The sequence below is a fragment of the Mustela erminea genome, chromosome 2 (assembly GCF_009829155.1).
Source record: "Mustela erminea isolate mMusErm1 chromosome 2, mMusErm1.Pri, whole genome shotgun sequence".
Taxonomy (NCBI): Eukaryota; Metazoa; Chordata; class Mammalia; order Carnivora; family Mustelidae; genus Mustela; species Mustela erminea.
In genome coordinates, this window is record NC_045615.1 from 101,814,372 (window position 1) to 101,826,196 (window position 11,825).

The 11,825-nt window shown below is 57.8% G+C and overlaps 1 protein-coding gene across 5 annotated transcripts in view; it reads right to left on the minus strand.

Moving 5' to 3' along the window:
- The window catches only part of WFS1 (wolframin ER transmembrane glycoprotein), a 30,252-nt gene extending 19,297 nt beyond the window's left edge, over positions 1-10,955 (minus strand). Inside the window, exons 1-3 of one of the 5 annotated variants that reach the window (XM_032333780.1) lie at positions 10,752-10,955; positions 5,946-6,134; positions 3,428-3,660 (exon numbers count right to left, since the gene is read on the minus strand). In XM_032333780.1, coding sequence (XP_032189671.1) covers positions 3,428-3,659 — 232 coding nt within the window. In that variant the 5' untranslated portion in view covers position 3,660; positions 5,946-6,134; positions 10,752-10,955. Of the gene's footprint in view, positions 1-3,427; positions 3,664-5,945; positions 6,135-10,400; positions 10,507-10,751 lie in introns of those variants that run through there. The other 4 variants (XM_032333781.1, XM_032333779.1, XM_032333782.1 and 1 more) reach the window with 4 other exon arrangements.
- Between the last annotated feature and the right edge of the window lie 870 nt (positions 10,956-11,825).

The window sequence follows — 11,825 nt, forward strand, 5'->3', positions numbered from 1 at the left end:
CACTATGTTGGAGAAGCAAGCACGCTAATCCAGATATAACCTAAAGTGGGGCCTGGCACGGAAAGCGTTCCTTCCACACTCATGCTTGTTGCGACCTGTGGGCACCTAATGGGCTCGCTACACCTTTGCAGATGTGCAGGTGAGGGATCCAACACAGGCCCACGAAGCCCCTCCCTGGGCAGATGTGCTCTGGGTTCTGCAGGGCCAGCAGGGCAGGCTGTGTCTGCCTATGACCGGCGATGGACCCCCCTCAGAGCAGCACAGCCTGGATGTGGGTCTGGGACCCCAAGATGGCAATACTGCCAGGGCCTGCTTCTCTCCGTCTTTTGTCGGGCGGCAGGCAAACAAAGCCCTCGGCTGTTTCCGGACTCCCACCCGCAACTTGCGGGCTTGATGCTGCCCTCCAAGGACAGTCTGAATGCTCAGATTGAAACCAAGTGTGTTTCCAGCCCTGGTTTCTGTGCCCTGCAGCAGTGAGGCATCTGTAGCTGGGAATCCAGGGTCAGGACCCCTCGTCTGCCCAGAGGCCTTGGAAACAAAGCAGAGAACATGGCGATCTTTCAAGGAGATGCAAAGATCAAAAGTGCCCAAGGAGCGGGTGAGTTTCTGGAATGAATCAGACACTGGCCCAATGTGAAATGCACAGGGGAGACTCAAGTCGGCTTACATCACAGCTCCATCTCTGCTGGGCGGGTCTGGTGTTAACCCAGGGGCCTCAGGTCATCTGTGGGCCCATCACTCAGCAGCTGGGCATTTGAGCAAGTCTGTGCCTCAGCTTCCTCATCTCTAAGTGGGGCAACAGCAGAGCACCCCCACCCCCCAGGTCACTGTGAGGGGATCAGATGTGGCCCAGGGAAAGTCCTGAAGACAGGGCCAGCCATATGGTACACACAGATGTGCACAGCAGGTGCCCATCGCAAGCTGGGGGCTTTTGCACAGGCGGCACAGCTAAGCCAGGGGTGGGCATCTTACGCAGCAGCCTCTCTGGGTGATAATGGCCCAAAGCCTGGGTGAGCTGGAGAAATGGAGGGGGAGGTGTGATCAGGCGGCAGTGGGGGCTCGCCTTTCTGAACTCGTCCAGACCACCTGGCGGAATGAAGCCTCCTCTCAGCAGCCTGGGACTAAGGGAGAGAAGGCCCAGCATCCTGCCCGAGGCAGGGGAGGCGGTCAAGAAAGCACCCCCCCAACACACACACGACACACACGTGCACACAACTAATTTGCGGCATGAGCCTCCCTTGGGGGAGAGAAGGAATCTGGGGCACGCACACAGAAGCCAGACACACATGGCCCCGAGCTAATATGAAGACCAGTCACCAAAGAGGTTCTTGGTGGGTGGGGGTCATAAAACAGTGGGTGCCCCTTCTAGGAGGGTTGAAGAGGATCTCCGAGAAGGAACCAGGGGGCCAGGCTGCTTGGTAACATGAAGCACAAGGTACCCGCTATCTCGGGGCCCCAATGCTGGGTGCCTGCAGGGGACAAAGGGGCCCGTGCTAAGCATGCACGCTCCCATACACGCCAGGGCCTGAGGAACGTCTCCTCGAGGCACATAGTCCTGGCACTGGTGTGATCCCCATGTGACCCCACGGGGCCAGTATGGTTGTGCCTGCTTTACAGTTGCAGAAATGGGCTCAGTGTGGCCTCCTGACACCCTCAGAGGCACATGGCTCAAGGGCCTGGGCCAAGACGGACCTGTCTCTGGCTCTCCCTGGGCCACTCAGGGCCCTGACAATCATAACAATCCACACGCTCCAGGGAGTCCCAGCTGAGAAACATTCCTGGAGAACTGGCACTGGAGTCACCTGCAGAAAGCATTTTATAAGTTGTCGGTTTCAACATAGTGAATCACAAAATCCATTTAACTGTCCACAAGCAGCATTGCTTTTACAGAAAAGGCACCGAACGGATCAGACTCCTCTCACACAGTAAGGAAGAACGGTGTTTGGGAAATCTCTATTTTGTGTGTGTGTGTGTGTGTGTGTGTGTGTGTGTGTGTGTAATCTCTATTCCGTGTGTGTGTGTGTGTGTGTGTGTGTGTGTGTGTTTGGGAAATCTCTATTCCGTGTGTGTGTGTGTGTGTGTGTGTGTGTGTGTGTAATCTCTATTCCGTGTGTGTGTCGGCATGCGTGTGTATACACGCAGGTGCATAGGCACCCACGTCAGGTGAGGATGGCACAGTGTTTCCTGCTGTGGGTCAAGGTCAGGAAGTTTAGGAGGCAGTGGGGCCCTCAGGATGGGTAGGATTTTAGCAGGGGAGGGAGGGAGGAGGAAGGCACATTCTGGGTGGGGCAAAGGGAGGTGGGGAAGCATGGGGGCAGGTCCAGAGAATGTGGACCAGTGCTGGTGTGCTGGGAGATGGGGACCTGGTGCTCAGGGTGGGACTGCACGATCCTATCTGTCATCAGAGGGAACAGTCTACACTGCGGGGATGGTTCCGTTGAGAGTAAGACATCCAGCATACTGGAAAGCCTTGGGTAAAGTACCACAAAGAACACTGCCAGTACCAGTGACATTTCCCACAAACGTCAGAGCCAGAGGCTTGGGGCTCCTTCCGCCCATAGGAGTCCTGGGAGCTTGAAGACACTCAGACCAGGCCAGTGCTCCAACCCAGGGACCAGTCCTGCATGCAGCTCCCTCCTGGCGTATCTCCATCATAGGCCAGACCCATAACCATTATCACCCTGAGCTCTCACTTTTCCGCTCCAGACTAGATTCACCTGTGACACCCATGGCCACTCAGGGCCATGCTCAGTGGGCAGGAGGTGGATGGAGGATGGACCAAGCAAGCCCTAGCACCCCTGCCTGAGGGTCAGTGAGGCAGTCGGTCCCATGATCAACTGTCCTGTCCCACTCTGGTCCTCACACCAGCTCACCTCTGCCCCTGGGTGGTACTTCTGGGGAAGGCCTCGTGGAGCAGAAACCTGAAGAGGCCCCAGAGTGCCAGGGAGCAGGGCAGCCCTTAGCAGTCCAGTTTGGGGATGGAAGATGATCCCGAGGGCACTGGGGACCCAGGCCTAGGTGCATTCCATGGTGGCAGCTGGCTCCTGAGGGGAGTGGCCATGTGAGTCCCCAGACCAAGTAGAGCTCCCTGGCCAAATGGCCCTGAGGAGTGGCCATGATGGCCAGGAGACCACATGGACTCCCCCAAGCACCGGGCGGGACCAGGGCTGGGGTAGGGGGAGAAAGTCTTCCTCTCACTCCTCTCACTCCACAGTGCCTGGTCTGGAACCAGCCTGGCGAGTGCACAAATCAGTGCTGGAGCCATCAGATCGTAAATAAAATAGGGAAACGTGACTTCTGCTACCACCCAAGTCCGTGCATCAAGAGCAAAGCTCACTGCACAGGTGGGAGCCCAAGGGACCCGGCCCACAGGAGGAACCAGGCAGGGCACTTGCTGCCCACCTGGCTTCCAGCCCCAGCCCCTTACCTGTTCGGTCCGCTCTTTCTCGGCTCCGAGCACTCGGGGCCCGAGCCATAGCTGGGGCAGCTGTGTCTCCCACGTCTGGTCCAGGGCCAACCTGGGGTCCAGGAGCTCGGGGCGCCTCACTCTTGTCCTGCTCCAACGAGGCAGTAGCATTGAGCCTCGAGCGGGCCTGGGGCTGCAGCGACGGAGGAGGCTGTGGGCCAGAAGGGCTGGCAGGGGGTGCACCGGGGTCCATCCTGCTGGCGAGAAAAACCAAGGGTCAGACACACAAGGGCGGCCAGGCCCAGCCTGCTCTGGCCTCGAGTGTTGGGCAGAAAGGGAACAGAAAAGAGAGCGGGGGTGGGTTGGGGGTAGAAGCGCCTGGGTGGCTCAGTCGTGAAGTGTCTGCCTCTGGCTCAGGTCATGATCCCAGGGTGGGAAGCCTACTTCTTCTTCTCCTACTCCCCATGCTTGTGTGCTTGTGTTCCTCTCTCACTGTCTCTCTCTGCCAAGTAAATAAACAAAATCTTAAAAAAAAAAAAAAAGTAAAGAAAAGAAATGGGGTGAGGGCCACTTCATGCTCTGTATGAGATCTCACTCAACCTCACAGCCCCAAGACTGTGCCCATTTCACAGATGAGGAAACTGAGGGAAGAAATCCACTCAAGGCCTCTGGCTCAACGGGCCCCATCGCAGTCATAAGCTTGGGCCCTACGTCTTCAGGCCCGAAGTCCCCTGCCTCAGCAGGCACAAGCCCTGTGACCTCAGTGTCCTTGCCTGAGCAGCAGGGATGGTGCAAAGTTGTGAGGGTCCAGTAAGATAATCCGCATGGAGCACTGAGCACAGTGCCTGGCTCAGGGAGCTGAAGCGTGGACTCCACCTTGTATGTCCCCCCTCCAATCCGTGAAGGTGACCCTACTTGCAGATGTAATTAAGGATCATGAAATGAGATCATCCTGGATTAGGATGGGCCCCCATCCAATGACCAGTGTCCTGAGAAGAGGAGGGAAACACAGAGACATAGAGAGAAGAATGTCATGTGAAGACAGAGCATGGAACAGGAGGTGCGGCTGCAAACCAAAGGCCACCAGGGGTCATCGCCTTCACCACAAGCCAGGAGAGAGGTGGGGAAGGATAACCTCTCAGAGTTCCCAGAAGGAACCAACCACAGAGTAAGAGTTAAATGTTAGCAGGTAAGTGAATGGAGGATTGGATGCAGGGGAGGAGGAAAGGGGTGGGGAGCCAGGAATGGGGGAGGCAAACAACCCATGAAGCCAGGATTTAGGCAGATGAGCCCAACGGCAAAGCCCTCCATGCCAGGCCTGAAAGACAGGACAAGACCCACCAGACTTGTATGCCACCAGACATGAATACGCACTAAAAGGCAGAGTGAGGTGCCCAAGAACAGAGAATGGACTGGAACAGACTAGAGAGACTGGTGCTTCTACAGCCCTCTTATGACAGGGAAAGGGCTCAGTCAGTCAGTAAAAGGGACCTCATGTGCTGATTAGCAAAATGGCAGAAACCACCACTGACACAATGGAGCTGAAAACCCCAGCCCCAGGATCCCCAACCTGGGGGCCCTGGATGGGCTTCAGGAGACACAGACCCCTGAAACTGTCGGGACTACGTGTGCACTGGATAGGGGACCCGGGTGGCTTTTCCTTAGACTCCAAAAAGATGCCATGATCCTCCCCAGACTCAAGGCCACGTCCGCCCTTTTCACTGAGATGGGGAAAACGAGCGCAGAGCAGGGAGAGGCTGCTCATGTGGAGATCTGGCCCTGGACCCCCCAGCTCTGTGGTCCTCAGCCACAGGGCCATGCTCCTCTCTGCTTCCTCCACTGTAAATGGGACAAGTCAGCTCACGAGAGGGCCCCGTGAGGACCAGATGAGAGGACAGGCTGCACACGGGGGCCAGGCATCCCCAAATGCCCAGCGCCAAGCAGCAGGCCTGCCACAGTAGGGGCCCCCTGGATGTTTCTGGAGATGACTGTCACAAGAAGAGCTGCAGTGGCCCCAGGAGTCACATGCCTGTTTCCAGGGGCTGCACAACCAGGTCTGCCCTGTCCCCAGCCACAGTGGATCCTGAAGATGGGATCTGTGTCCGCCAAACAACCCCATAGATTTCAATCTGGACATTCCTCCGTCTGAAACACTGAGTCCTTATTTTAAAACATCCCCCAAGGGCAAGACAAAAGCACAGCCGATCCACATGAATCTGCTTGGAAATCAACACACTGCTCGGTGCCGTTTCCAAAGTGCAGGCTTCAGGGAACCCAACCAAGAGGCGGCTTCTATGAAACTCGCCATTCAGCTGCACGTGTAGACCAGAGTGAGCACGTAGCCAGGAATGGGCCGGGGAAACCCGCGGTGACAAGTCACACGGAACCAAGTCATACAGGACACCCACCCCCTGACCCAAGATAGCCAACACGTCAGTTCTTCAGACCACATAGGGCCACGTCCTACCAAGCCACCTCCCATGGCCCGCTGCCCCTAGGATCAAGAGCCATCTCCTCAGAACAGCAGAGCACAGCTCGCCTTGACGAGAGCCAACTTGCACCGCCACACCTGTGTCGGGAACAGCAGCAGGAACGGACGTAATATCTGGACTGTGCTCTGCTCAGTGCATGTTCTCGGGGGTGGGGGGCTGCACACAGTGCTGGGAGCCGGGTACAGCCACTAGCCAGTGTGACAGGCAGATGGGTGGCTTTGCCTTCAATCCTCACCCTGTTTCACAGACAAGGAAATGCGGGTCCAGAAAGGTAGGATACGTGCTCGAGGCCACACAGCTCATGGTGTCAGAGCTGGAATTCAACTCCACAAAGCCTGTTTCTGAAAAAGGGGCCTCTCACAATCCAACCCCAGTCACGCCTTCCCTTCCCTCCCTGCCCCTCCCAGAGCTGCTATCTGGCCTGTACCGGTGCTCTGGCAGAGAGCGAGCCCTCCTCCTCCAGTGCTGGGGCCCAACGTGCCTCCTTCCTGGGAGTGTCCCCACTGCCTCTGCTGAGTCCCATCTCAGGTAGAACCATCCTCTACCAGGAGACCCCAGGCCAGGGACAGTGTTATCTCTAGCCAATGAGACACAATTTTACTAACATGTGACAAGGGGAGTGAGTCCCAGGACCTGCAGCCACTAAATCTCGCTCACTGTGTCTCAGTTTCCTCATCTGTAAAATGGGAAAAACACCTCCCATGAAGAGGTGCCATGGATTAGGGGTGTGAAAGAAGAGAAAGTAATCTGCAAACCATAAAACATTAAAATGAACAAACAACCAAGCAAGCAAGCACACCCAAGCTGGTCCTCCCAGGTGCTACACCAGGGCGTGGTTCGTTGAAAAACACATTCTGGGAGGAATCACAGGGAACCACAGGTTCTGGGTGGCCTGTGGGTTAAATATTAGGCATATCATACAACAGTAAAAATAACTGTTTTAAGTAAAACCTCTGCTTAGTAAGAATGGAAGAGTAAAAGAAAATTAATTTTCAGGGTCTCTGAGAGTTGCTCAAGCCCTTTAGGGAGAAAAGGGCTTATTATTTACAAAAAAGAGACAGCTCACTGCCAGGGTTGGGTCACAGGGAGGATCACAGACCATCTTCTGGTGGAAGGACCCACATGGCGGTCCACCTTTCCTGCTGTTACACGTTCTCTTGCCTGGGATACTGCGAGCCCTGCAGGCGGGGGCTGCGTTTCCTTACCCTGGAGCACCTGCTGCCTGGCGTGGCACGCATCCCGGATCTCATGTGCAGGGTACACGGGGACAGCCTCCTCTCGGGAAGGCAGCAAGCTTAGGGGACCTTACTGTGTGACTTCAAGCAATTCCCACCCTGCAGACCCCAGGACCATGAAAGCAAACAGGGAGCATCTACCTGCCTTGGTCCCAGCTCCAAGACGCCTCCAAACTGTCTGCTAGGGGGCCACCAATCCCACTACCTGCTGATGGCCCCAGCAGTAGCCTGGAACCCGTCATTGTGTAAGACCAAAAAAGCAAAGTGGCTGGCATTCTTTCCATGTGAGTACCAAGGCATATTTTTATCCCATCAAAACACAAAATACCAACTCTGAGGAGCTCGGCTGAGGAGCTGCAGGGACCGTGCCTCTAGGGAGACGTGGAGCAGAATGGCCACGTGTGGCCTTCTGCCCCAAACGCTCTAATCTGGCCCCACTCTGCTCCCCTCCCCGGGCTGAGGGGCAGCCCCACCTCTGAAACAAGCCCCCACGGGAAGGCTTAAAGTTGCTCCAGCACCTTCTGACCGGAGCCTCCACACTAGAATCCCAGCCCCGGCAAAGAAGCAGGGATGCCCACAGGTTTCACACGCGAGGGTGTCTAACGTGGCCACACTTTCTGGCACCGTCCAGAGGGGAGTTAAGAACGTTACATCCCCTTGGCACAGTGCTATCCTACAAAGATGTTACCCATGACCCCATATACAAATAAGCATTTAGGGTCAAGGAAAATGTTGGTATAACACTGTTAAGCCAGATTTAAAGCAGCATGAGAATTATCCTGTCTCTTTACAATGAAAAAATACTGGATCTCTCTGGGTGGAGGAATTATGAGTGGTTTTATTTTATTCTTTTTTCTGATTATATTTCCCTAATTTTCTATAATAAACGTATAAGGTATTTGAAACGAAAACAAAATATATTTTACAACCTGCCTGTGACTGAGCTCTAAGTGAAAGAAAGGGCCCCGGGGGGTTACCCAGCATCTGGAGTGTCTGCTCCATCATGGCCTGGCCCAGCCCTCTGGCAGAGGGCTGCTCCTCAAGACAAGGGCACAAAGCCCTTGGAGGCTCCCAGATACCTATTTTTGCCCCAGAGTATTAAGGGCCAAACCAAGGAACATTCCGACACCGCTCGATGTGCCAAGTTCATAGAAACAAAGTGGAAGGCAAGTTGGGAATGCCCTAGTCCTTCATCAAGGACAGCCACAAGCGTATGCTGAATGGCTGAGTCTGTACTACACACCTGCTCTGAGCCAGGCCCTGGCGGGTCAGCAGACACGGACTGGGGGCTGATCCTTTGCCAGGCATGGTGCTGGGCCTCCCTGCCCCAGGCAGCAATAGAGCTGGCCTTGGAGCGCTCACACCCAGTGGGAAGGATAACACCTAAACAGATAACTACAAAGACAAGCAGCATCTGGGATGCAAACACCCAGTGGGGGAAGGGGGTCTTGCTAGCCTTTGGAAGGCAGGGGAGGGACTGTGGAAAAGAGGTCTTGACTCAGCCTTCAAGTCAAGCGGGTGTGAGCCAGGTGAGGGTAGAAGGAAAGAGGAATGGAGGAGCGTGGGAATTCCAACAGGGGACTGTCCTGGAGAAAATGCAGTGGAGGGAGAGTGACCAGCCGTGTGGCCAGGAAGGTGCAGGTGGCTGGGAAGTGACCGCTGGGGATGGGACACAGGAATGAGAGAAAAGGCTGTGTGGGCAGCAAGGGCAGGTCCCAAGGGCCTGAAGGAATGCCAGGCTTTGTAGGCAGAGCTGACCCTAGGGCCAGGAGTTTGGGAGGACAGTGCTGAGCAGGGAGGTGACAATTAAAGAACCACAGGGGACAGGATGGGGAGCCCAGGGATGGGGCTGGGTGACCATCTGGGGAAAGGTAAGGAGGCCTGGTCCAGGGCAGGCATCTGACTGCAGCTCTGGGGCTGGGAGAGACAGTATTGCCAACTGAATGTGAGGGGTGGGGGAGCAGAGGGTGACTTGGTTTGTGTCTGGGGGCCAGCACAGCAGTGCTACTTTCTGAGGTGGGGACGTGGGAGAGGGCGAGAGCCATATAAAGCATCAAGTTCCCTCCCTATTAGGATTCTTATCATCACCATCACAGAGCAGGGTTTGGTCTCTGTCCTAGGGCTCAGGCACCTCTGGGAGTGGGGGCCAGGACTGAGCTGGAGTCCCCTCTTTGACCAGCCCCCAAGGCCGGTTGAGCCCTGGTGTAGGAGGGGCTGGGAAAGCGTGAGCAGGGAGCCCCCCTCCCCCCACCCCCAGTCTTCCATCCTGGGAGAGAAGGTGTGATGTGGTCTCCCAGCAACCTTCCCTGTGCTCAAAGGTCCATCTGCTTGGGGGCGTGGGGGTGCAGGGGTGCAGCAAAGGAGTGGTTTTATAAGCGAAGTTTCCTCTAAATCTCTGGTCAGACACCACGGGGCTCCCATGAGAAGCCCATCCCCTTGGAGACACGGGGCCAGGACCCGGCAGTGGAAGGTGTGGCCTCTGGGCTTCTGCTGACATGGCACCCTTGCTAGGGCCGCAGTAAGAACAGGCGACCAGCACAGAGGTCCCCAGGGCATTCTGCAAGTGACAGATCCTAGCAGAAGAGAAAGCCCTTCACAAACAGGCCAAATGCCAGGGTCACTGTCCAAGGTGAGGAGAGGCAGGACGGGGCTTGCTTTCAATGCAGACCCCGGGTGGAAGGCTTCCCCAGGCTCTGTGCGGTCCTGGACAGGTCACCCAACCCCAGGGAGCCTCAGCTCCATCATGTGTCCACTGGGGCTCTAATTCCCACTCCTGTAAGACTGGGGTGGGGGAGGGGAGTGTAAATCTGGTACAACTGTTAGCTCCTTGGAATTCTCAGCATCAACTACAAGCACTGCGCGGGGCGGGGCGGACATGGCTCCATCACATCCCAAAGGGCCGGGCGAGATTCCTCAGAAAGTTTCCATCTGTCACAATAGAAATTCATGGCGCGGAGGGCCAGCGGAGGGCCAGCCAAGGGCCGGGTTCACCGGAGTCGAGCCGGGACCGAGAGGTACTGCCTCTGCCCGTCCCCTTACCTAAGAGCAGCCCCGGGGACAGTGAGCCCCGCACTGATTCTAAGTGGGTGGTGGGGGCCTCAGCTTGACCCAGGGGCTGCCCCCCCACCCCGGTGGGCCTGGTCCCCGGTGTGGGCTGGACCCCCGCCGATCCCGCGGCCCCACCCGCGCCCCCGCGGGCACCAAGGGCCGCCCTGGGTGCCGCGGAGTCCGGCCGACGGCCGCGGGGGAAGGGCCATGACGGGGCACCTCGGGACCGGCGCTGCGGGACGCAGGGTGGGGCGTCTCCGGCCACCCTCCAGCCATCCGCGGGCCCCCCGGGGCTACGGCCGTTGGCCGCTCGGTGCCCGCCGCGCGCGGGGCTCCGCGACTCCCGAGGGGGCTCACCCCTCCCCCGGAAGTCCCAACCGAGGCCCCGGCGGGGGTTGCCGCGGGGGTCGTCGTGCGGGCGGGACCCCAGCCCCTCGCCTTCTGGGGACCTTGTGCGGGGGGCCCTGGGGGCAGCCGCGCAGATGGAGAAACTGAGGCCCGAGGCGGGCGGGGCCTCCTGGCTCCCTTTCCAGTCCCCCGCGCGGCCGTCCCCAGTCCCGAAGTACTCACCCGGCCGCGAGTGGGCCGCACGCTACTCTGCGACGCCTTCGGGCCTCCGGGCCTGTGGCAAAGTTGTTCGCGAGGAGCCGGACACCTAGAGGCGGGAGCTAGGACGCCGGGCCGAGGGAGAGACGCGAGCAGCTGAGGGAGCGGGCGAGCGCAGCCCTCCGCGGAGGGGCGGGGTCGGGGGCGGGGCCGCAGGCCGCGCTCCACTCCCGATGCGGCTCGGAAGACCCGGCGCCCGCTCGGTCCGCTGTGCGGCCGGCAAACTTGCCAATCATCTCGTGCCTCCGCCAATCACGAGGCGCCTCGCCTGGCTACAGCTGACCGCCCCCTGGTGTAGCCTGGCTCGAGGGCCCCGCGGGGGGCGGGTCCGACCCGCCCACAGCGAAAGTTTCCGAGCCGAGTCGGCCCCCGCCCGGCCCACCGCGTGCTGGCCCCGCCCCTCCCCGCCCCGCCCCGCCCGCAAGGTGTTCAGTTGCAGAGGGAGGCCCTTTGCTTCTCCATCAGTTAACAGGTGGTTGAACTCTTGGACAAGACTCAGGCCACCTTTCAGCCACCACTCTGGCCCCAGGGCCCCCAACTTCAGATTCATAATCACTGCTATTGCAGTATTAACTAACAATTGAGGGCCTGCTGTGCGTTAGACCCCTTAATCCCAGCCGTGCCAGAGGCAAAGAGGGCTCCCCCCTCCACCATACAGGGAAGGAAAACTATGGCTTATTTAAATGCGTACAAGTAACGAAGTACAGCTTTAAATGCACGCAATCAAATGCAATGTCGCGCGCTTTTCACAAGGGAATTATGGGATTCACCTTAAAAAATACATTAACGTGGTGGGGGGGGGGGATGCAAGGCTCAGGCAGTTTGGGAAATCCTCTTCTTTCAGTCCTGTCCTGTGTCTGAGGAGGTGTAGTTTAAAGATGCGGGGGAAGGTCTGTCCTTCAGTCATGCCCTTGGGAAGATGAGGTCCTGGCCGGTGACCCACCCTGGGCTGTGTCTGCTCTGTGTCTGGTCCTCATAGCCAACCTGGGATGCCTGTCCTCGGTCATGGCAGAAGCTGCCTCAGAGTGGCTGCCAGAG